The sequence below is a fragment of the Zootoca vivipara genome, chromosome 17 (genome assembly GCF_963506605.1).
Source record: "Zootoca vivipara chromosome 17, rZooViv1.1, whole genome shotgun sequence".
Classification (NCBI taxonomy): Eukaryota; Metazoa; Chordata; class Lepidosauria; order Squamata; family Lacertidae; genus Zootoca; species Zootoca vivipara.
In genome coordinates, this window is record NC_083292.1 from 13,479,375 (window position 1) to 13,503,255 (window position 23,881).

At 47.8% G+C, this 23,881-nt stretch overlaps 1 protein-coding gene across 4 annotated transcripts; it reads left to right on the top strand.

Annotated features, from left to right (window-relative positions):
* The first annotated feature begins 271 nt into the window (after positions 1-271).
* Positions 272-22,518, top strand: YDJC (YdjC chitooligosaccharide deacetylase homolog). Of its 4 annotated transcripts, XM_060269912.1 has the most exons (7): positions 4,431-5,068; positions 6,881-7,025; positions 7,863-8,041; positions 12,423-12,582; positions 15,204-15,303; positions 19,071-19,248; positions 20,553-22,518. In XM_060269912.1, exons 3-7 carry the CDS (start codon positions 7,878-7,880, stop codon positions 20,908-20,910), a joined length of 960 nt encoding a protein of 319 aa, XP_060125895.1. In that variant the 5' UTR covers positions 4,431-5,068; positions 6,881-7,025; positions 7,863-7,877; the 3' UTR covers positions 20,911-22,518. The 4 variants fall into 4 exon arrangements, with proteins under 4 accessions (XP_060125894.1, XP_060125895.1, XP_060125892.1 ...); XM_060269911.1 differs by lacking the exons at positions 4,431-5,068; positions 6,881-7,025 and adding an exon at positions 272-341; XM_060269909.1 differs by lacking the exon at positions 6,881-7,025.
* The last annotated feature ends 1,363 nt before the right edge of the window (positions 22,519-23,881 follow it).

Consider the following 23,881-nt stretch of genomic DNA (forward strand, 5'->3'; position numbering starts at 1 on the left):
TAAGGGTGCTGGGAGCTGCAGCACGTTGGCAGGGGCGAACTACAGTTCCCAGGATTATTTGGGGGGGGGGTTGGCGAAGGGGAGGGAGCCATGTGTGCTCCGAACGTGCGCTGGAGATGGGTCCTTAAACTAATTCGAGCTGCCTTCCTCTACCCTCCCCCCCCCGGGAAAAAAAATTCCCCCTTAAATCCCAACGCGTTCCCCCTTTGTGCCGTCAGGGGGCGCTGCCGCCCCCTCTCCCACCAAGCCGATTCTTTCCGCTCCCAGGTTGCAAAGAGCTTCCTGCTTGCTGGGATCGGGTCATGGATGCTGCTGCTGTTGCTGCAATTGTTCCACCATGGGTGAGTGGTGCAAGAGATCTCCCTTCCTCTTAGCCCTGGGATACGTGGGCGGCGATTAGGGGTCTGGTGGCGGTGGGGGGGGGTCTCGCCCTAGCTCTGCAGTCCCCTGTGGGGTCCGCTGCGTGGGAGAATCGGGTCTCCAAGCAGGGCAGGGGGGTGGGGGGAGACCAGCGGGCCCTTCTCCCTTTGCCCTTCCTTGGACCTTTGTAAAAAAAATATAGGTTAGATATATATCTAGGGGGCACACACAAGCTTCCAGATCCTGCCCTTCTGTTGTGGGGCGGGCGGGGCGGGGCGGGCTAGCCAAATAGAGGCGCTTTCTTGCAGGATCCCTTTCTGGGGTGCTGCAAAGAAAAGAAAAGGAAAAAAAAAAACCGCTGCAAACACTGGGGCTTCCTTCTCTCTGGAGCGCGCGGGATTGCACCGTTGCATTAGGCTGGGATGGGAGCAATTCGCGCCGGGGACGTAAAGGCTTGCATCCCATGCTTGCAGCGCTGCGGAATATGGAGCAGGCAAGGCGTCCGGAGGTGGGAAGGTTGAATCAGATCGCCTTGAGGGGCAAAGGAAGAGGGTGGGATCTCCTCTTTCCTTGCCTGCTGCAAGCTCCTCGAGCTGCGATGGCGCCCTGCGTTTTTGGGGGCAGAGGAATGCTGCTGGGTGCGGAAAGACTTGCGGGTGGAGAGGCAGGCCGGTGAGCTTAGAAGGAGTGCCTAGGAGGATCGGGGCCAGCAGGGGAACTGAAATAGGGGTGTTGATCTTTTTCCTTGTTTACTATCACTTGGGAGAGGTAATTGTCATGCTTTGACACTTGAGCGCTATAGATCTATAGATCTATATGTATAGATAGGCATTACACATCACTTGGGAGATTGCAATTGGTTTTAAACTGCTTTTATTTTGTCTTGCTGGGAACTGCCCTCGGAACTTCTGGTGGTTGTTATTTTTAATCATATCTTCATTTATACAATGCCCCCCCATGGGACTCACAGCTCACGGTAGCTCACAGGTGGCGATAAGAACCACTACGAAAAGCGGGGGGGGGGGGAGAGAATGGTTAGAAAACAATTACACCTTGATAGAATAAAAGCTGTATACAAATATATAAAACGTCTTTTGATAATGATGATAAGGAAATTGGTTGTGCTGGCCTGGAATCGCCCCAGCGAAATCGCAGGCGGTGTTAGATTTTTGGTACAGTAAAATAAGGTTTTTGTTAATACCTTAAGACTAAATGATTATATTACATACGGCAAAACATTTGTGGAGCTAAGCCCAGTTTCTCAGAGGTAAAAAGCATTATCCTCAATTTGCAGAAAGAGAAAACTGATGCTGGTTCATTTTCCAGAATTCCCCGCCCCCTGCAACTAAATCAATTAAGACCAGAGTTAGGATGTTTGACTTGCATGTAGTAAATAAAACTTACAAAAAGTTCAATTAAATTAACACCGTGTGAATTTTATGTGCTGTGTAAATCTCAGAAGCTTTTCCAGTAGCGGAAAGAATTGGAGCTGAATATTTCAAATCAACAAAGCCCACTTAAGGAGCTTCACGTGTTATTAGTCAAGCAAATTCAAAGCTTTTACTTGGAAAGTTATTTTTTATTGAGATAGGACATATTTTAATGCATGGTGTTTGTTGGGGGTGGGGAAATGACAGCACTGAAAACAGTTGTTGTTGTTGTTTAGTCGTTTAGTCGTGTCCGACTCTTCGTGACCCCATGGACCATAGCACGCCAGGCACTCCTGTCTTCCACTGCCTCCCGCAGTTTGGTCAAACTCACGTTCGTAGCTTCGAGGACACTGTCCAACCATCTCGTCCTCTGTCGTCCCCTTCTCCTAGTGCCCTCCATCTTTCCCAACATAAGGGTCTTTTCCAGGGAGTCTTCTCTTCTCATGAGGTGGCCAAAGTATTGGATCCTCGGCTTCACGATCTGTCCTTCCAGTGAGCACTCAGGGCTGATTTCCTTCAGAATAGCATACCAATTTTAGCACGTCCAAAGAGCTATTGACATAAGTGCATGAGCTTCTTAGGGAAAAGTCACCTTAAAAAAAAACCACATTAGTGATCACTTTCATTCTAGGTCTGAATGGTATCCTATTCATTCCAGTCACTCAATTTGTCTCATTGTGTTCATTGTGTCGTCCCCTTCTCCTAGTGCCCTCAATCTTTCCCAACATAAGGGTCTTTTCCAGGGAGTCTTCTCTTCTCATGAGGTGGCCAAAGTATTGGATCCTCGGCTTCACGATCTGTCCTTCCAGTGAGCACTCAGGGCTGATTTCCTTCAGAATAGCATACCAATTTTAGCACGTCCAAAGAGCTATTGACATAAGTGCATGAGCTTCTTAGGGAAAAGTCACCTTAAAAAAAAACCACATTAGTGATCACTTTCATTCTAGGTCTGAATGGTATCCTATTCATTCCAGTCACTCAATTTGTCTCATTGTGTTCATTATCCCATGAATTCATATTATGAAACAGTGTGTTTCAAAAAGTGGGAGGGCTGTCTTTGTTTCCAGCCCCCTGATTTAGGGCTTTAAATAGTACCTGGAAATTTTTTTTATTTTTTTTTTTGCCTGCTGCAAGAAAAATAGGAAACTGCCTTATACTGACTCGGACTTGCTGGGTACATTTGGCTCAGCACTGCTTGCACGGACTGGCAGCATCTCTCCATGATTTTAGGCAGGGTCCTCTCTCTAGCTGAAGATGCCATTACAGTAGAGGTCCTTGATCCTTCTGCATGCACCAATCGGGGTTTAGGCCCAGTTTTGGCACAGAAACTGCTTTGGTTGCCCTGTATGATAACCTCGGTTGGGGGGAATTGCCCTCAATCTGTTTCTACTTGCACAGATGTTTCCAAAAGGTGATGCTTCAGCCCCGTGGAGTTCCACAGGGTTCAGTTTTATCCCCTATCAGCAAACTTTCCCAGCAGGGGGCTGGTCCACTGTCCCTCAGACCTTGTGGGGGGCCGGACTATATTTTGGAGGTGTATGTGAACGAATTCCTATGCCCCACAAATAACCCAGAGGTGCATTTTTAAATAAAAGCACACATTCTACTCATGTAAAAACATGCAGATTCCCGGACCATCTGCGGGCCGGATTTAGAAGGCGATTGGGCCGGATCTGGCCCCCCGGGCCTACGTTTGCCTAGGTTAGATTACTGCAATGTGTTACACGTCTGAAGATGGTTCAGAAACTTCAGCTGGTGCAAAATTTGGCTGCCAGGTTGTTCACGGGGCAATAAGGTTTGAGCATATTACACTGATCCTGGCCCAATTGCACTGGCTACCAATTAGTTTCCGGGCCCAAGTATTGGTTTAGGGCTAGAAAGCCTTTAACTCAGGGGTCCCCAAAGTTACCCGGCTTCGGGCCGGATGCCCGCCATGCCGATTGCGTGGTGGGCCAGAGGGTGGGGGAGCAGTGCGCGCCCATGTGCATGCGCAAAGGCTATTTCTGGCACACTCCCGACCTGGAAAGCACCGGAAATAGCTTGTGTGCATGTGCAGAAGCCTCCTCCGACCCGGAAGTACACCGGAAATGACGCTTGCACGTGCACACAAGCTATTTCCGTCGCTTTTCCTGGTCGGAAGTCGGCAGCCGCACTACACCGCGCTGGTAAGAGCGGGCGGTGGCAGCTGGGGTCCCCGGGGGCCACATAAAAGCCTCGGGGCCGTATGTGGCCCCCGGGCCGTAGTCTGGGGACCCCTGCTTTAACTGCTCAGGACCTCAAAGACCGCCCCTCTCCATATGAACATATCCAGACCCTGTGTACATTGTCTGAGGCCCTTCTTTGTGTGCCTCCTCCACAAGACGTCCGGAGGGAGGCAACACAACAGCCTGCCTTTTCTGCAGTAGCTCCCTGTTTGTGGAATGCTCTCCCCAGAGAAGTTCGCCTGGCACCTTCGTTATGTACCTTTAGGCGCCAGGCAGAAACGTTCCTCTTTAACTAGGCCTTTGGTAGATTGACATCCAATGCGCTTTTAAAATATTTTGTGGGAGGGGGGATTTTTAGGTTTGTTTTTATTTTTATTATGTATGTTGCATTTTCTTATACTGTAATTTTATGTTGTGAACTGCCCGGAGATCTGCAGACGTAGGGGCAGTATACAAATTTAATAAATAAACAAACCATTCCAAACAGATGCTCTGTCACTTAGCTACTACCCTCCCCTGGCATTTTACTCTTTTGGTTTTTAAAATCTGGATTATTATTACCTTTTTTTAACAAAAGCTCTTACTATGGTAAAATTGTAGAGTTGGGAAGGACCGTGAGGGTCATCTAGTCCAACCCACTGCAATGCAGTAATATTCTACCCAACGTGGGACTCGAACTCCTGACCCTGAGATTAAGAGTCCCATGCTCTACCAACTGAGCTATCCCAGCAGTCCATTAACCCATTTCCTTTTTTATTTGTAAGCCCTTTTGAAAACCTTGCTTAGAAGCCAGATGTTTTGGACTACATCTCCCATCAGCCCCAGCCAGCCGTGAAGGCTAAGGTTAAGTCTTCTCTAGCTACTTCCTTATAGAGTCCAGATGACTGTGCAAGGAAGCGCCTAGATTTGCTCAGGCCACGCCCATCCCCGCCTCCAGAAGTCGAGACTACGAGATATGCTTTCGACAGTCTCCTTCTAGCTTAGGCAACATGCTCTTGAGCAGTTAAACCACGCCGGCCTTGACAAACCAGTCCCTTTCCTCTCTGCCTCCCGAGCAGATTCAACAGGATGCCCGTAAGTACAGCTCATTCCTTCCGCAAATGGAACGGAGGAGTCTCAGTGCCTTCTTTGTATTCACCCTAGACGCTGGGCAAACACACCGCAATGCCGGACTTTCCTACTTTGGGAAAGAAGGAGCGTTAAAGGGGCTCTAAGCCATTCTGAAAGCCGGAGAGGGGAAAGGGAAGTAACTGCAGCAAAAGGGAAACTCTGCTCCACTGCTGAAGTTTTAAGGCAGCTTTAGTCAATATTTTTAATTGTGGGACGGGACCTTCTTCTCAAGCCCCAACCCTCCAGCTTCACGTTGGTTCCATTTCGCAGGACCCATCTGCCCACTCCTGTGAAGCCCTCGTACGCAGAGTGTCCAAGTTTAACCTTCACAGAATCATAGAATTTTCAGAGTTAGAAGGAACCCCCAGGATCGAATGGCGTTGTCCTGTATGGGGATCGAACCTGCAACCTTGACGTTATCAGCACCATGCTCTAACCAACTGAGCTCTCCAGGCAGCTATTGGCTTTTAGTTGTATTTTTCTATTGCTTCTTTCCTTTCTTATATTGCGCCTTACTGTATTACGGTTCGAATTCTGTGGAATGCACGCTGGGTTTTTATGCTGTTGTAGGAAATAACACACCCCCCCCAGTCTTTGTACATATGAAATATAGGTCCACACAGTCCCACAAGCACCCCCCCTTCACGTAGCCTCATTTCTTTTCTTCATATGCCCCCCCCCCCAAATAAGGGCTGGCCAAAATCTCGCCCCTCCGGAGAGACGCGCTCCCACGCTTTGTATGAGTAGACCGGATGAGTCTACTTTAACGGCTCCACCAGCATGTCTGGTGTGCCTGCTCCAATCAGTGGGCAGACCAGGGGAATCTACTTTGACAGCTTGCTACATTCCAGTTATGTCTCTACCCATTGTATGCTGGACATCACAGCGTTATTATAAGGACTCTTTTATACTTACCTCATGTGTTGACTGAATGTTAAAATTGTTTCTGAAGCTGGCTGCAACCCAAAGTGTTTAAACAGGTTAAACCAGGCATGGCCAACAGGTAGATCGTGATCTACCGGTAGATCACTGGACGTCTGTGGTAGATCACTGGTAGATCATTGGCTCCCCCCAAAGAAGCTGCACAACTGTGGCTCCCCTAAAAATAGCTCAACATTTTACCTCCTCCCTGAAAAAAACTCAACAACTTTGACCTGAACCCCCAAAAGGGGGTAGATCACTGCCAGTTTTTAACTCTGTGAGTAGATCGCAGTCTCTTGGGAGTTGGTCACCCCTGGAACCATTACCGATGAGGAAAAACCGTTTTCTTTCTTTCATACCTATACTTCTAAAGAATCGGCTGCGACTCAGATCTGTTTTATTCCATGTTTATTATTACTCTGTACATTACACTGTATCAAAGGGAGGAGAAGCGGCCATAATCTGGTAAGCGGGACAACACGTACACAGCCTCCTCCGGAATAATGAAATTCCACCTCCAGCTGTGCCAGACAGCCGACCATCTTCTATAGTATACAATGGATTTTCCTCTCAATGTGGATTCGGACCAAGCCCAAGTCAATGGACAACCATCACCCTCCTGATGAGTGTGAAACTTCCCTTTTGACCTGGGGGAATGTAGAAGGGAGGAGCCAGAAACACCTGGCCAGGTGCTCAAATTACTACCTCTGGACCCCTCCTTCTTGTGATGTACTGATGATGTATTAGTGACATGTTAGTGATGTATCGTTAGGGGTGTATCTTGGTGATGGGGAGCACATAAAAAGGGAAGACCCCTTTTGTTCGGGGTCTCCATCTTGCTTCACTTCGTTGCAGGTGGGGCCCTGTCGCGACAGCCTATCTTTTAATAAAGACCAAGCCTACTGGCTGCTGTTTTGCTCTGATATTTTGGCTGGAGTCTTGTTTTGTCCAAGGGAGCCCTCAGATTTTCCATTAACAGTGCTTCCGACAACCCCGTAAGGTAAGCTAGGTGGAGAGGGGGGGGGAGAGAGAGAGAGAGACACTGGTCCAAGGTCACTCAATGAGCTTCATGGCCACGTGGGGATTCGAACTCAGGTCTCCCAGGTCCTAGTCCAGGCATAGGCAAACTCCGGCCCTCCGGATGTTTGGGACTACAATTCCCATCATCCCTGATCGCTGGTCTTGTTAGCTAGGGACAATGGGAATTGTAGTCCCAAGTCTCTGGAGGGCCAGAGTTTGCCTATGCCTGTCCTAGTCCAACACTGCAACCACTATACCACACTGCCTGTGGGAGCTGGGCAGAGGAGGCCTCTGCTTTATCCTAGATGTAAGTGGGATTTGGCCTAACTCTGCCTTTCTGCAATGATCACCCACACCCAGTGAATGTGTTCGTTTTTAGCAGGAAGCACCTCTTTGCTTTCACCCCATTGCAGGAAGTTTTAAACCCATTGACCTTTTAATCTGGAGGGAGGGCTGTGTGTGAGAAAGCGAGGCCGGGCTAATCCTGTTGAGTAACTTTGCATACAGACACGCCCTTCCTCCCTTCCTCGAATAGCAAAATAAACTTGCTTTCTACACCTCCCGGGAGGATGGGCAGAGCAAAGCAACGTAGGTGATACTAGCAATTATGGAACCGGCACTTCTGTGCTGTGGCAACAGCTGTAGCCATCGCTGACTCATGCTTCGATCCGCTCCAGAGGTGCCCTTACATTTCCTGTAACCCTCCACACTCGAGGGCACTCTGGTTGGCTGGCGGGCTTGATTCTTGTGTGATTTATTCAAGACTTCCTCTTGCATTCTCTCTCTCTCTCTCTCTCTCTCTCTCTCCCACTTTCAGGGCTGACTCCTAAGGATGCCCAGAGCCACAGTGAAGCTCATCGTCACAGGAGATGACTTTGGCTACTGCCCAAGAAGAAACCAAGGCATCGTGGAGTGTTTTCTCTCCGGCGGGGTGTCCAACGTGTCCCTCCTGGTGAACGGCAGCGCTGCGTCCGATGCGGCACAACTGGCGAGGAGGTGAGAGCACCCTTGCGCTTCCTGTCTCTTGCTCTCACGCAGGGAGATCGAGGATGGCCACTAGCTCGGTGGTGGAGCCCGTACTTTGTGCAGAGCAGGTCCTGGGCTCAAATCCCAGAATCCCCAGTAAACAGGCTTAAGAATGAATGAATGAATCTTTATTTGCGTTAGCCGTCGGCCATAGCAATAAAACAGCAATGCGATATACGAAGAATATAAATACAAAGCCAATTAGATAAAATACATTTTAGGGTTTTGAATCAATAGTCAAATAGTGGATCTTATTCTGATTGCCCCAGCTAATGGATTTACCTTAAAGGCAACGCCTAGAGTTCTGCTGCCAGCCAGTGCAGACAACACTGAGCTAGAGGGATCATTGGTCTGGCTCAGGATAGGGCAGATTCCTATCACTGCCTTGTCGCTTATATACACAGTACGACTCTGCAGTCTGCTGAGAGAGCGTCACATCACATGCAAATTTCACATGCAAATTTCAGTGCAGGGCTTTTTGTGGGGCTATTCCTGATCTGTGAAATAACTTCCCTTTTGAGATATGACAGGCGCTCACAATCTACACTTTGAAACTATGTTCTGACATGCTTTTCCAGTTGAATGAATAGGTCTCTGCCATGGGTACCTGTGTGTGTATATATGTTGTAATAAGCAAAAATCTGCTCTTATTCCCTTATGGGGTGCACAAGAACCAACCAGAGAATTTTGAGAAGCAAAGCCTTTATTTTTGTTGTTGCAACAGGGTCCTTCCCCTCACGAAGGAGAACAAGGAAGGCACCCAGAACAAAAGAGAACCTCCACTTTTATCAGTTTTCCCATCACCAAGAAACACCCCCAAAATACATCATTCCTACATCACCACTACGTAATCAATATCTCTCGAAAAGGGAGGGTTCAAGGTAGAAATGTGAGCACCTTAGACACCTCTCCTAGTCCTTCTCTCACCCCTCCCAGGTGTGAATTCCTAAACACAAAGAGAAATTAACAGTTTCCTAAAAGTTGATCACTATCTTTTGTTCGGAGGAGTCTTCTTGTGAATGAGATGGCTAGTAGTCTGGCACAATTGATGGGGAAATGTCCAGTTGGCAGAGCCTCCGGCTTACAGGATTATGGCTCCCAAGTTGATTGTCATGTGGAAATGTGTGTGTGATTCTGGTCAGAGAGAGTCAAAATGGTGTCAGTCAGGCCTGTCTTCCTGTGCTGCTTCAGACATGTGCCTGTACATTCATGTACATGTTTATGAACAATAATATTAATATATATATAAAATTTACAACAATATGTTGGGTTTTTTGTATTGTTCTTAAACTGATTTTTAAGCTGCTTTTATTGTACGCTGCCTTGAGACGCATGTGTGCAAAGCCAAAATAATAGTAAGAATAACGAGGATGATAACGATAAAAAAACAACAGCCAGTAAAGCTCGGCTATTTTAGGGCTATTTTCGTGGCAGGGGGAACCTTGAGCGCCGCCCACGGCCTTTTCGACGCTCTCCTCTTTTCGAAAGCAGCCTGCGAAGCCGACGGCCTTTACCGGCACACTTTTTGTAAATATAGAAAACACCTGGCCCCGTTTCTGATTACAAGCCCTGCTGAGTTCGGCCCACCAGGCCGCCGCGTGACTCGGAGTCTGAAACGGCTTCTTCAAATCCAGGTCAGAGCGTTTGGAGTGGCACACTATTCTCAGCCACTCTGGGAGGCTGGTTTTCCTTCCTAGCACGCCGGACACCTCTCTTAGTCCTTCCTACCTTGGGAATCTAATGCAGGGAGCCAGGGAACATAATGCAGATCCTGCCTTGGACACTTAATTAGGTTATGCGTGAGTAATTAACAATTCCTGCCAGCACTTACGCATGCGAGGTATCGCACTGTGGATGCGAGCTTAACCTTGCGTTCGGCACCTGTAGGTCCCATAGCCTCAGTTTAAGAGAGCAGCTCAGATCTGGGTCACACTTTTTTTGCTTACTCCTCTGATAAGTATAGTCATTGAAAGCCAGCATCTTAATCCTTCTAACCGTCTCTGCTGACTAAAAGGATTGTCCCTGCGTGGGCGTTTGCTGCTATAAATATTCCTGAGTTATCAGCGACCTACGGAGGGTTTCCTTCATCCCCTGGCCTATTACATAAATTAGAAGCCTGGGCTGGTTTGAAATAAATACTCTGTTGGTTCTTCTCCAAGGGCAAGGCCTCTTATGATAACCTGCCTTTATCTTGAGTTGTCCTTTAAACCAGGGGTGGCTAAGCGCCCAATTTGGCCCCATAGCAGATCTTGAAAAATAAAATAAAAATAAACTGGACCAGGTGGTCGTCAAGATGGGGAAGCTTTTGCAGTCTGAGGGCCGCATTCCATCCTAGGCAACCTTCCCAGGGCCGGTGCTGGGTGGAGCCAAAGTCAAAAGTGGGCGGAGCAATACCTTTTTACCTTTGTACAGTGGGCTGATTTATTCACACTCACAGGCCCCTCTCTGTTCTCCACCCAGGCAATCGAGAAAACACAATCAGAGTCTAAGGGCACATCCTGCACCACAAAGCCTCACGTAATTGACTTTTTGTTGTGGTCCTGCTGTTAATCCCCAACACTATAGGTTTAAAGTTTAAAAGTACACAAACAGCCACAGGTATTGGGAGATTTCTCCAGGGTCAACAAGTTCATATCGAGGTGTTTCCAACATCACACCTCTTGTACTAAACCAGTGATGGGCAACCTTTTGAGCTTGGTGTGTCAAAATTCACCAAAAAACTGAGCATAACTCGGGTGGTGTGTCACTTCGAGAAAAAAACCATAATTTCACAATATTGATAGTTTAAATAACAAAAATGTATAATTGTAATATATAACTGTATTTAATAAACCAAAAACTAATTATTTAACCAAACCAAAAAACCCTTATTTATCACAAAGTGCCCAGAGTTGTTGAGCTTTTTTTTTGGGGGGGGGAGCTGCTGATCAAAGTTTTGGAGGTTTTTTGGAGGGTGTAAAAGTTGCTTTGCTTTTTTGGGGGGATGCCCCAAAGCTGCTGCGCATTTGGGGGGGGGGGAAGAGAACAGAAATAAATGACGAATAATACCTTCCCTGGAACTAACAGGCAGCACCAACATAGTCTGCCAAAGCGCCCAAAAACCCAGCACAGAATGGGTTAAAAAACCGAACGCTGTTACACCCAATCATAGTCTGCCAAAGCGCCAAAAAACCCAGCACAGAACGGGTTAAAAAACGAACGCTGTTACACCCAATCATAGTCTGCCAAAGCGCCAGAAAAACAGCACAGAAAGGGTTAAAAAACCAATCTCTGGCTACCAGCAACAACAACAACAACAAAAGGATCCGGGTTTTAACAGCGGAGACAAGCTCTAGCGGAGGCAAGCTGTAGGAGGAGCGGGAGAACAAATGGGGGGGACAACAACAACATGGGCCAATGGGGCGTGTGCCAGCAGTGAGGGCTCTGCGTGTCACATCTGACACGCGTGTCATAGGTTCGCCATCACTGTACTAAACAGTGCCTCCCTGTGAAAATGTTGTGAAGTCCAAAATAACCCAAAACATTGGGGTTTCTTTTCTTTTTTTTGCTGGATCAACCTCAGTTTTAAATGTAGGGAAGCACTGTGTATAGTGTCAATAATAATAATAATAATAATAATAATAATAATAATAATAATATATTATTTATACCCTGCCCATCTGGCTGGGTTTCCCCAGCCACTCTGGGAGGCTTCCAACAGAAGAATATAATAATCAATTAAAGATTAAAAGCCTCTCTAAACAGGGCTGCCTTCAGATGTCTTCTAAAAATCTGGTACAGTGGTACCTCTACTTACGAATAACTCTACTTACGAATGTTTCTACTTACGAATGGAGCTCCGTCCGCCATCTTGGATGTGGTTTAGATAGGATTTTTTCTACTTACGAATTTTTAGATAGGGTTGCTTCGACTTACGATTATTTTCTCCCAATGCATTCCTATGGGATTCGACTTACAATTTTTTTCGACTTACAAATGTGCGTTCGGAATGCATTAAATTCGTAAGTAGAGGTACCACTGTAGCTGTTTTTCTCTTTGACATCTGATGGGAGGGCGTTCCATAGGGCGGGCGCCACTACCAAGAAGGCCCTCTGCCTGGTTCCCTGCAACTTGGCTCCTCGCAACGAGGGAACTGGCAGAAGGCCCTCGGTGCTGGACCTCAGTGTCAAGTGTAGCTCTGAAGAAAACAGAGGTATTTCTTACCCATCTCACAAGGATGTTTAGGAACTAATGAGCTTCTGCACTGAAAGACACGGCACAAGTCTCTCCCTGCAAACCCATCAGTCAGGGAACGTGGTATGTTAGTGAGAGCTGGACATTAACTGGCGTTTTAAAATACACCCTTCCCCAGGTATCACATTCCAATAGGGCTCCATGCCAACCTTTCTGAGGGCTCTCCTGTTTGCCCGGCGTTGAAAGCGAAGTCCACATTGCTCAACGAAGAAGGATTTTTCCACGGAAAGATGGGGATCCGGAGAGCGTTAGCAGATGGTCTCCTGAACATGTCTGAGGTAGGAAGACACGCATACAGGGCTTTGCTTGCTAGCCCTGGTGGTATCGACTGTGGGAGAAACCACGCGGCTCTCATTATTATTATTTGAAAGTTTTATTTGGTTTTACAAGTATAAAATTTCAGCAATACCATCATACGTTTCCACATTTGCAGATTCCTCCGAATCTCTGGGCTTCCCACCTCCCCTCCCTGGGTCCTATTACCGAGCCTTTTCTACTGCATCTTTTCCAATAATCCATATTTCATATCATTCCATTGTCTCCATTGCTACATTACAGACTGGAAAGAGAAGTTGCTGAATTGGAACTCATTACCAAGCTTAAAACCATGGAGCCACCTGGGATGAATAAAGACATTGGATCCTTATCTCATTATGCATGATCAAGCTTTCTTTAGCGCCTCAGCCTTTGCTTTTTCCCCCCAGGACCAATTGCAGTCATCAGCAGTCGTTAACAGCCATCTTACAGGTTTACCACTCCCATCAGCCCACCACCCATTCCCATCACCCCACCCCCCACCCTCTGAATATACATAAGGGTCTGGTTGATTCTGTTTCAGTGTATCTGATGAAGTGTGCGTGCACACGAAAGCTCATACCAAAATAAAAACTTAGTTGGTCTTTAAGGTGCTACTGAAGGAATCTTTTTATTTTACATTACAAGTGTTATTGTAATCCTGCTAGTGTTTTCATCTGCTTACAATGGTCTCCAAGATAAATTATCACACACACCCCATTCTTTGTTAAAGTTCTGGTCTTCTTGATTCCTGAGCTTCCTGGTCAGTTTTGCCATTTCGGTATAGTCCAACAATTTGATTTGCCATTCTTCTCTGGTAGGGACTTTATCTTCTTTCCATCTCTGGGCTAATAACATCTGGGTGGCTGTCATCACATACATAAAGTCTTTTCTGCTCCCTTGGAATATGTTGTTGTTGTTTAGTCGTTTAGTCGTGTCCGACTCTTCGTGACCCCATGGACCATAGCACGCCAGGCGCTTCTGTCTTCCACTGCCTCCCGCAGTTTGGTCAAACTCATGTTCGTAGCTTCGAGAACACTGTCCAACCATCTCGTCCTCTGTTGTCCCCTTCTCCTTGTGCCCTCAACCTTTCCCAACATCAAGGTCTTTTCCAAGGATTCTTCTCTTCTCATGAGGTGGCCAAAGTATTGGAGCCTCAGCTTCACGATCTGTCCTTCTAGTGAGCACTCAGGGCTGATTTCCTTCAGAATGGATAGGTTTGATCTTCTTGCAGTCCATGGGACTCTCAAGAGTCTCCTCCAGCACCATAATTCAAAAGCATCAATATTGGAATATCTGCACCTATAATTCCTGATTGGGACCCAGGTGGCGCTGTGGGTTAAACCACTGAGCCTAGGGCTTGCCGATCAGAAGGTCAGCGGTTCAAATCCCCGCGACGGGGTGAGCTCCCGTTGCTTGGTCCCAGCTCCTGCCAACCTAGCAGTTCGAAAGCACATCAAAGTGCAAGTAGATAAATAGGAACCGCTACAGCGGGAGGTAAACGGCGTTTCCATGTGCTGCTCTAGTTTGCCAGAAGCGGCTTTGTCATGCTGGCCACATGACCTGGAAGCTGTACACTGGGCTCCCTCGGCCAATAACGTGAGATGAGCGCGCAACCCCAGAGTCGGTCACGACTGGACCTAATGGTCAGGGATCCCTTTACTTTTACCTATTTCCTGATTTAAAAGCCTCTGATGGTTTTTTGGTTTTTTTGCAAAAGTTAATTTAAACATTTTTTCATCTCATTATATATCATTTCCCAGAATGCTTTTATTATTCTTACAAGACCACCATTAAATTTAGGCAGAAAGTTAATACCTAAAGCCCACTTTAAGCCTTTTTTGACCTTACCTGCCCACACCTGACATTATGTCTGACGTCAGGTATAGGGGCAGGCGGGGAAGGCTACCCCAAAACACCTTCACAGGACAGTGGGCAGGTCTGGTGGGCCAGGTTTGGGAGATCCCTGGTGTTGAACCATGGTGAGATAGGTGGACCATGTGCATGCATGCACATTTCAGCGTACATGGAAGTTTTGTGTAATCTCAAAGAAATAAGAGTTTATTTAGTATTGTTCTTATTTTGAATTACTTACAGGTGTGGGGGCTCTCTATACCTGAAGGAGCGTCTCCACCCCCATCGTTCAGCCCAGACCCTCAGGTCCACTACTGAGAGCCTTCTGGTGGTTCTCTCACTGTGAAAAGTGAAATTACAGGGAACCAGGCAGAGGGCCTTCTTGGTAGTGGCGCCCTCGCTGTGGAACACCTTCCCAGCAAATCTGAAAGAGTTAAATAACTCTATAATTTTTCTGTAGGCGTTTTTCTGTTTGATAAACGTTTTAACGTTTGATGTTGTTGTTCCTGTATTTTTGTTGGAAGCTGCCCGGAGTGGCTGTGGCAACCCAGTCAGATGGGTAGGGTATAAGAAAAATAAGTTATTAATTTATATAATTTTTCAGTGCTTAGGGCCTCTGAAGGTCTCCATCTGGCCCTGCTTCCTCACTTGTTTTTTGTTTTGTTTTGTTTTCCTAAATGAAGGATGTCTTCTTCATATACAGTACAGGACAACTCTCCTCACCTGTCCTCCTTTCCTTTTACATTCCTAGGTGAAACACGAACTAACCGCACAGGTTGACTTGTTCCGTGAGCTCACAGGTCACCTGCCTCAACACATGGACGGACACCAGCATGTTCACGTCCTCCCAGGTAAGGTAAATCCACACCTTAGGCAAAGATGAGAGACCTTTTCCATCCTGGGGGGCCGCACGTCGGGATTATCTTTCCACAGGCACCCTCTCTCCTCCATCCAGGGGAGCAAGAGGCCTGGTCCGAGTTCCAGGACACATTCCAGTCAGGCAGAGGTAAAAAAAGGACCCCTGGATGGTTAAGTCCAGTCAAAGGCGACTATGGGGTTGTGGCGCTCATCTCGCTTTCAGGCCGAGGGAGCTGGCATTTGTCCACAGACAGCTTTCCAGGTCATGTGGCCAGCATGACTAAACCGCTTCTGGAGCAACAGAGCACCGTGACGGAAACCAGAGCGCTTTGAAATGCCGTTTACCTTCCCACCGCAGTGGTACCTATTTATCTACTTGCACTGGCCTGCTTTCGAACTGCCAGGTTGGCAGGAGCTGGGAGAGAGCAATGGGAATTCACCCCGTGGTGTTGGTGGGATTCGAACCGCCAACCTTCCGATCAGCAAACCCAAGAGGCTCTGTGGTTTGGACCACAGCGCCACCTGCGTCCCTAGCCAGGCAGAAACAGGGAAGAAAGGCTGTGGTCTGGGGAGAGGGCGTTTTGGCTTGGAAAGGAGACACGCCCTGGGGAGAGAGTCCCAAAGACCAGATAGACAGGCTTCTGGACCCAAGGCCCATTCCAATCTAGCCCTAAGGACACAGCCCCCCCCATGCCTTAGATAATGGGGGCTCTCCGACACTGAAGGACCGGAGGGCCCCCCCCCCGCCTCCCGCACCTCTCCGGGGCTGGAGCTCCCAGTTTGCAGGCAGCTGCCTTGGGTCAGGTTACCTGTGCTGCTAAGGTTGCCTTAAGCCTGGCGGGAGTCTATTTCCTCGCTTCGCCAGCTCAAAGAGCAGGTGCTCCGGGTGCTCCGGTGACAATCGGAAAGCAGGGAGGTCTCAGGCTTGTCTCTCGCAGTACCCAGCAGCGCCGCAGTCTCGTTGTTTGGGAAGCGGGTTTAAGAATAGATTTGGTTCCAGTTCCATGTCACTCACACCCATCCCAAAAGCAGCTCTTTCATTAAGTCCACAGTTCATCCGCAGTGGTTCTCTGTATTCCTGCCCTACCCCTACCCCTACCCCTACCCACCCCCCCGGGCGCTGCCTTCAGAATATTACAAGCTGTTATGCCATGGTACAAAATGATATAGAATAAAAGTACAAGAAGAACATACGTTGAAAGAAGACTGGGAAACGTTTATTGGATATATGGGAAATAATTGTCTACAGCTGAAAGCGGTGGCAGCATTAAGATGAATTCAACAGTGTAAATAAGTTCTGGTGGATGCAATAATGGAATACTGAATGGTATAGTTTTTGTAAAATATGCAGGGATTTATGGTATGTAAAAAGGGACGCGGGTGGCGCTGTGGTCTAAACCACAGAGCCTAGGGCTTGCCGATCAGAAGGTCGGCGGTTCGAATCCCGACGACGGGGTGAGCTCCCGTTGTTTGGTCCCAGCTCCTGCCAACCTAGCAGTTCAAAAGCACATCAAAGTGCAAGTAGATAAATAGGCACCGCTCCGGCAGGAAGGTAAACGCGTTTCTATGCGCTGCTCTGGTTTGCCGCAAGCAGCTTAGTCATGCTGGCCACATGACCCGGAAGCTGTACACCGGGCTCCCTCGGTCAATAAAGCAAGATGAGCGCCGCAACCCCAGAGTTGTCCGCGACTGGACCTAATGTTTAGGGGTCCTTTTACCTTTACCTTTTATGGTATGTAAAATGAACCATGGAAAGAGAAGAAGGGAAGCCTTTGATATCTTAAGGTTGTAAAAATTAGTATTTTAAATTGTAAAACAGAAAATTTAATGAAAATTATATAAAACGAAACAGAATGATACTCCATACCCAAACACTGTGACCTGGCAGCTTGTAAAGGCTTAAACTAAGAGAAATTGAGCAAGGTCCATATTCAGTCCCCAGAGTTAAAGCGCCATTTTATATATTTTTATTTATTTATCTTATTGCATTTATAGCCTCCCCCTTCTTATCCAGGGAGCTCACGGTGGCATAAACGGTTCTCCCCATCCTCATTTAATTTGCCACAACAACCTTGCGAGGTAGGTTAGGCTGAGAGGCAGAAATTGTGGCCCAAGGTCGCCCAGTGAGCTTCATGGCTGAGTGGGGATTTGAATTCTGGTTTTCCAGGTCTTAGTCCGACACTCTAGCTGAGGGTGGCCCAACTTTTCTTTTTTAATACAAATTTTATTTTTGCATTTTCTATTTTACATAATAAACGAATTAAAAACATAAGACATATAATCCCCTTTGACTTCCCTCCCTCCCCATTGTGGATCTTAATTTAATGATTTCCCCCTCTGCATCTCTTTCATAACTCTATTCTTATAAATCCTTTGCCAATCCATAGTTCGGATTTGCACTACAAGTTTTCCGTCAATCCTACCAGTGTATGTAGTTGTTTACAATAGTTTTTCAAATAAGTTATAAACTTCCCCCATTCTTTATTAAAGACCACCTCTTCCTGGTTTCTGATTCTTCCTGTAAGTTTTGCCATCTCAGCATATAGTTCATCAATTTTGTCTGCCGTTCTTTGGTCGGAGTTCTACTATCTTTCCATTTCTGGCCTAACAGAATCTGCGCAGCCGTAGTCCTTTGAGATGGCCCAACTTCTCATACCACACACTGCCTTCATGCAGGGAGGGGAGTGAGGCCAAAATGTGACACACATACACACACACACACACACACACACACACACACACACACACATATCCCACAGTTCCTGTGGGGTGCTGGCAGGGCTTTGGGAAGGAAGCACCCACCTCCTTCCCTAAACTAGGTAAAGGTAAAAGGACCCCTGACCATTAGGTCCAGTCGTGACCGACTCTGGGGTTGCGGCGCTCATCTCGCGTTATTGGCCGAGGGAGCCGGCGTACAGCTTCCAGGTCATGTGGCCAGCATGACAAAGCCGCTTCTGGCGAACCAGAGCAGCGCATGGAAACGGCGTTTACCTTCCCGCTGTAGCGGTTCCTATTTATCTACTTGCATTTTGACGTGCTTTCAAACTGCTAGGTTGGCAGGAGCTGGGACCGAGCAACGGGAGCTCACCCCGTCACGGGGATTCGAACCGCTGACCTTCTGATTGGCAAGCCCTAGGCTCTGTGGTTTAGACCACAGCGCCACCTGCGTCCCTTTCCCCTAAAGTAAGAAAGCGCTAACTAGGCTTTGGGAAGGAAGATGGAGGCCTCTCAGACCCTGTTGGATCCTCCTTCCCAGAGCCCAGCACCACCTCCTTACCTGGCTTTGGGAAGGCAGCGTGAGGGGTGCCGGGGGCGGGGGGGGGGCAAGGCGCCAAATGTTGCCAAGGGCCGTCTTTAGGGCTGCATGTGGCCCTTGGGCCATGCATTGGACTACCCTGCTCTATCTAACCACTGCTCCACACTGGTTCTCTATGACGGCACCACTACAGCTCCCAGAATTCTCTGCGGGGGAAAGCTACGGCTGTTTACAAACAGCCGTAGCTTTCCCCCCCAGAGAATTCTGGGAGCTGTAGTTCGTTAAGGGTGCTGAAAGTTGTTAGGAGGTCCCTATTCCCTTCACAGAGCTACAGAAGGGTTGCACAGTCAGTTCTTCTTCCCAGGGGATTGAATTGGCCAGGAGCAAGAGAGCAGAGCCAGTAATGGACTTGGACTCAAAAGAAAATATGCTCTCTCTCTCTTTTTTTCCCAAAAGCCTGTACTTCCTTGGAGAAGGACTTCCTAGTAACCTTTTCTCTTCCAGAGATCAGAAATGTATTTGCACAGGTGCTGGAGGATTATGGGATCACCTATACCCGAGTCCCCATCGAGCCAGACCTTCCCCGCTGCGATTGGATAGACCCACACTTAATGGCCTTTTACCTGGGCGTGGAGAAGGACTCCTTAAACACGGTGGATGTGTTTAGGAAACACAGAATAAGGTGAGCAACCTGCACTTGGGAAACAACTCTGGTTTTTGCCAGTGCTTGGCTTTTTTTCTCGGTTCCCGTAGTTTCCAGCTCACCGAGTGACCTTAAAGAGAGTTTCCGTTTATTACGGCCATAGGCCAGCATTTTTAAAAAAAATAGCTAAAATACGATTATTATAAAAGCAAGAGACAATCATTTTTAAAAACAAGCCGGAATAAGAGCAGGGAGACGAGAGAGTCACTGGCCAGCAAGTTAAAACAACTCAATAAGCAGAATAGTAATAGCGCCTCTAGAAGGCTTGGTGTGTCTTATAGAGAGAGCCTTCTGTTTGGGTGAAAGGGTTAAGAGACTAATTACACAACAGATCCCCCCCCCAAAAAAATATAAATTCTTGCAATTATTGCAAATGGCAAACATCATCCCCAAATAGGTATTCCCTTTCCCCTTCTGTAAGATTCTGCAACAACAAAAGCATTCTTCCTCTAAAACAGTGGGCAGTGCCACCCCCTTGAGGTGGGTGAGATCACCTAGGGTGGCACTAAGAGGCAAGGGGGCAGCAGGGGGGGGACACTGGAGGTGTAAAAAAGAAAAAAGAAAAAAAGCTGGTATCACTATATCATGTTTATCTGTTTTGTTGAATAAATGAAATTGTTTTAATTGGATTCTGAATAAATGTGCAATTAATTGTATAATAATAATAATAATAATAATAATAATAATAATAATAATATGTAGGATGGGAATTGTAGGCCAGAACATCTGGAAGGCACCAGGTTCTCCACCTTTCCCTCTCCCTGGCATCGTGAGAGGGCACTCCCATGTATACTGTAGCCCAGGCATCCCCAAACTGCGGCCCTCCAGATGTTTTGGCCTACAACTCCCATGATCCCTAGCCAACACGACCAGTGGTCGAGGGAGATGGGAATTGTAGTCCAAAACATCTGGAGGGCCGAAGTTTGGGGGTGCCTGCTGTATCCCCAGCAATGCCATCCCATGAGACCGGAGTCCTGCAGCCGTGATCAGTGAGCTACTAATCAGCCAAGTCAAACTGATGTGATTAATTAACCGAGATTCCATTAATCAACTGACAGCCCGAAGATGAAATCCCCTTCCTACCGATTGTGATCTTTAAGCCTCGCAGCATGTTACAGAGCAGGGAGGGTCCGGCACCACGGCAATCTCAAAAGTACAACACCTGTTCTCTTTCGCTCCAAATAGATTGCATTTCATGATTGGTCAAGAAAACAGGGGGCGGAAAATGCTTGTCCCTTCAGCACTGCTTGTGCGATTAAACGCTCATCTTCCTCCTTTCACAGGTGGCCAGATGTATATATAGGCCTGAGCACCATGGGCAAAAACATGTCCATCGCCAACATCCTGGGGGCCATTGATAACGCTACAGCGGCTTACCTGCCGGAAGAAGACTCCTCCATTCCTCCTGGCTGCTCGCCGTCAGGCTCAGATCAAGAAACCAGAACTGTAACCATTGAGCTGATGACTCATCCAGGGTACCCCAGCGTCCCGCCAGTTGGGGGCTGCGGCGAGGGACCCGACGATTTCTCGCAGTCCTGGGAACGCTTGCACGAACTCGAGACGCTCAAGAACGCAGAGTTGCAGAGCCACTACAGAACAAGGAACATCCAGCTCTGCGCATTTAAAGACCTTGGGATGTGACACTGCAATTTTTTTGCTGGCTGGGCTGGGCCAGGCTAAGCATGACGCTGAGTGAGGTGCAGAGTTAAGACCCACCCTTCCCCCCAAAAAATTGACCGCTTGGTGTGGCACAGAGGCTCCCTGTGCAAGGAGAACTTCCACCCTTTGCAGCTCAGGACAGAGGTTGCGCCCCATTTTCACAGCACTGGGGAACAGAAGTTATATCCCTATGGAGGGAAACTTTGGACAGTAACAGGACCAGCAGGTAGAGCAGATGATTCTAGGAGCAGGAAAGATTGCATAGGAAACTGTATGGGCCTCTCATTCATTGTGGGTTGGGCCTCTGGTATAGAAAAATACACCTTTGGATCTGCCAGAGTGCTGGGATCTGATTCAACATACTATTAGTCTACAGCAGGCATGGCCAAACTTGACCCTCCAGCTGTTTTGGGACTACAATTCCCATCATCCCTGAGCACTGGTCCTGTTAGCTAGGGATGATGGGAGTTGTAATCCCAAAACAGCTGGGGGGCCAAGTTTGGCCATGCCTGGACAGGTATCGGTCTGGTCCATTATCCAGGGGATTCGAAGCAGGGAGCATGTGAACTCAACACAAGCTTAAATCAACACTCTTCACTAAGTAAAAAACACTTCTTCAGATACCAAGATACGAAAGCTCATACCAATGACAAACTTAGTTGGCCTCTAAGGTGCTCCTGGAAGGATTTTTTTATTTTGTTTTGACTACGTCAGACCAACATGGCTGCCTACCTGTAACTCTTCACTAAGGTCAGCCAGCTGCCTCACCAATAAAAGCTGAACTGGACCACATACATGGGGAATTGGCATCTGTGTCCTTAGTTTAGACAATTTATTTCACTTTTTCTGGAGAGGCAAGGGGATGAGAGTCCTGATATAAAATGGTAGCTTCACTGTCACAAGCTTGGAAATGTGGCTGTTGAACAAATTTGCAGGCTGCTGAATGTTGTGGGCAGTTGTGTTGGCGTAGAATGCTGTCAGCCGGCGTGTATGAAAAACACTGCTTGCACCATGAGAATAGTGGACAGGATATGAAATGTACAAATCGATTTATTGGCACAATGGCAGAAATATTCCCAAAGGGTTCAATCTTGGGGAGTGGTGGGGTCCCCGGATCTAGGGCTGTGTGTGTTAGGAGCTGCCATACACAGATAAGACATTCTTTGCACCGACCTAGAGCATAGGGGCCCATTGTTGCATACGATTCTAAAATGAGTAGCCCTGTGGTTTACCCACAAATTAAATGGTTTCAGCACATGCAGGCAATGTGGAAACAAAATATTAACTCCCTCTGCCCCAATTTCTTTTTAAAGAGGACTGTGCATGCTATAGTCACTAAACATCTGCATCCAGGCTATTCTGGCCTTGAGATGGCCATCAGATCAATCCTTGGCTTAACATGGTTCTGTTCCTTGGAGTTATGCTTGGGACCATACAGAACCAAAAGGCTGCCTTGGGTATGTGGATGGTGGGATCCCCTAGTGTCAGCTGACAACCAGCTGTACAGGAAGTGGGAGAAAGGGTGTGGTCAGTCATGTCTGGCTCCCAGTGAAACACCCCAATCTCCTCCTCCTTTACTTCCCACTTAGTTACCCCAATAGCCACCTCCTAGGCACAATCATAGGTTTTATGGTGTGCCTCTGGTGGGGGGCATGTCATGGTTTGTTCACCTTTGGGCCCCACCCTACACCTAGCTCTCACCTGCGGCTCCTGGAAGCTGTCAGCATGTGACAGCAGCCACACCCCAGGGTCAGCTTCGACTGGCCGGCTGGCTAATCCAGGTGAGTTGGTGACTTCCCCCTGCATGCGAAGACAGGCTCTGGCGGACCAAATGGATGAAACCAATGATGTGTCCAAGGGGTCAAGAAGGTGGTTTCTGCACATGCTGTAGAGGGAATTGAGGGGCAGATGGGAAGGTAGCCCATCTAGGAAGAAAAGGCTACGGAGTAAACCCTGCACAAATTCAGTGTGAAGCACCTGAGAGGGTCGGATGGTGTCTTGAACGCCTCCTCCTGGCAACTCTTGCAGCCCAGCTGGCGCTAAGCGTATTGCTCTGCTTTCCTTTGGACCACATTGACAAGGCCGAGAGGGTGGGTCTTGTCATCTGGGCAGCCCAGGACCTCCATACACACTGACCAGGCTTGCACCCTGGGCAGGTCACTTCAGTGCTGCCCCCCCCCCCCCGAGGCACCATTGTCTCTCGAGACAGACGGATGCCAGCAACGGGCACTATAGTTTTGACCCACTAAAATTGCTTCGGACCAGGCATGTAGCGTTGTTCTGCTGAGGTCACCACTGCAGTTCCATCATCAGTGTTGCGATAAATTTGTATTTCCTTGCTCTTTTTCAACATTCCCAGTTGTGGATTATTGCTGGGCTGAAAGGTTGGGGCGGAAGTGGGGGGCAAAGAACATAAACAACCCAAGACTCACTGAATCTACTAAGCTGATAACAGGTTTTCCATAGGAGCCCTAAGGATTGTACATTGCAATCCTACGTATGCCCACTCAGAAGTAAATCTCACTGCTGGGACAAAGAGAGCTGCCTTACACAGTCAGACAGTTGGTCTATCTAGCTCAGTATTGTCTCAGAACATCAAGAGCCCTGCTGAATTAGGCCAAAGTCCTGTCAAGCCTCCAACATGCCTCCAGGAAGTCCACAAACAGTACCTGGGTGCAGTCATGCTCTGTCCTTGCGTCCTCAGGAACAGGTATTATTCAGACATACAGCATGAATTTACAAGCTCTTGTCTTCCTCATTATTGCTTTCCCTTACATGCATCTTCACTAACCACAGCAAAACTAAGGGCTTTGGTGCTGATGAAGCCTCTGGTGATTGGCTGAACTACCCTGACATCACAGAGGTGCAGGAAGCTGAAGATCCTTTGGCTAGCTCAGGTGAGCTGCTTCTGTTGCCCTAATTACAAAGCTTTCTGGGTCTCTTTCCCTCCCTG

What these genes read in the sequence shown, in the direction of transcription:
- YDJC (XM_060269911.1), top strand. Translation starts at nt 7,878, where the DNA reads ATGCCCAGAGCCACAGTGAAGCTCATCGTCACAGGAGATGACTTTGGC. An exon ending in GCGGCACAACTGGCGAGGAG is followed by an intron (nt 8,042 to 12,422) that starts GTGAGAGCACCC and finishes ACCCTTCCCCAG; the next exon opens with GTATCACATTCCAATAGGGC. An exon ending in GTCTCCTGAACATGTCTGAG is followed by an intron (nt 12,583 to 15,203) that starts GTAGGAAGACAC and finishes TTACATTCCTAG; the next exon opens with GTGAAACACGAACTAACCGC.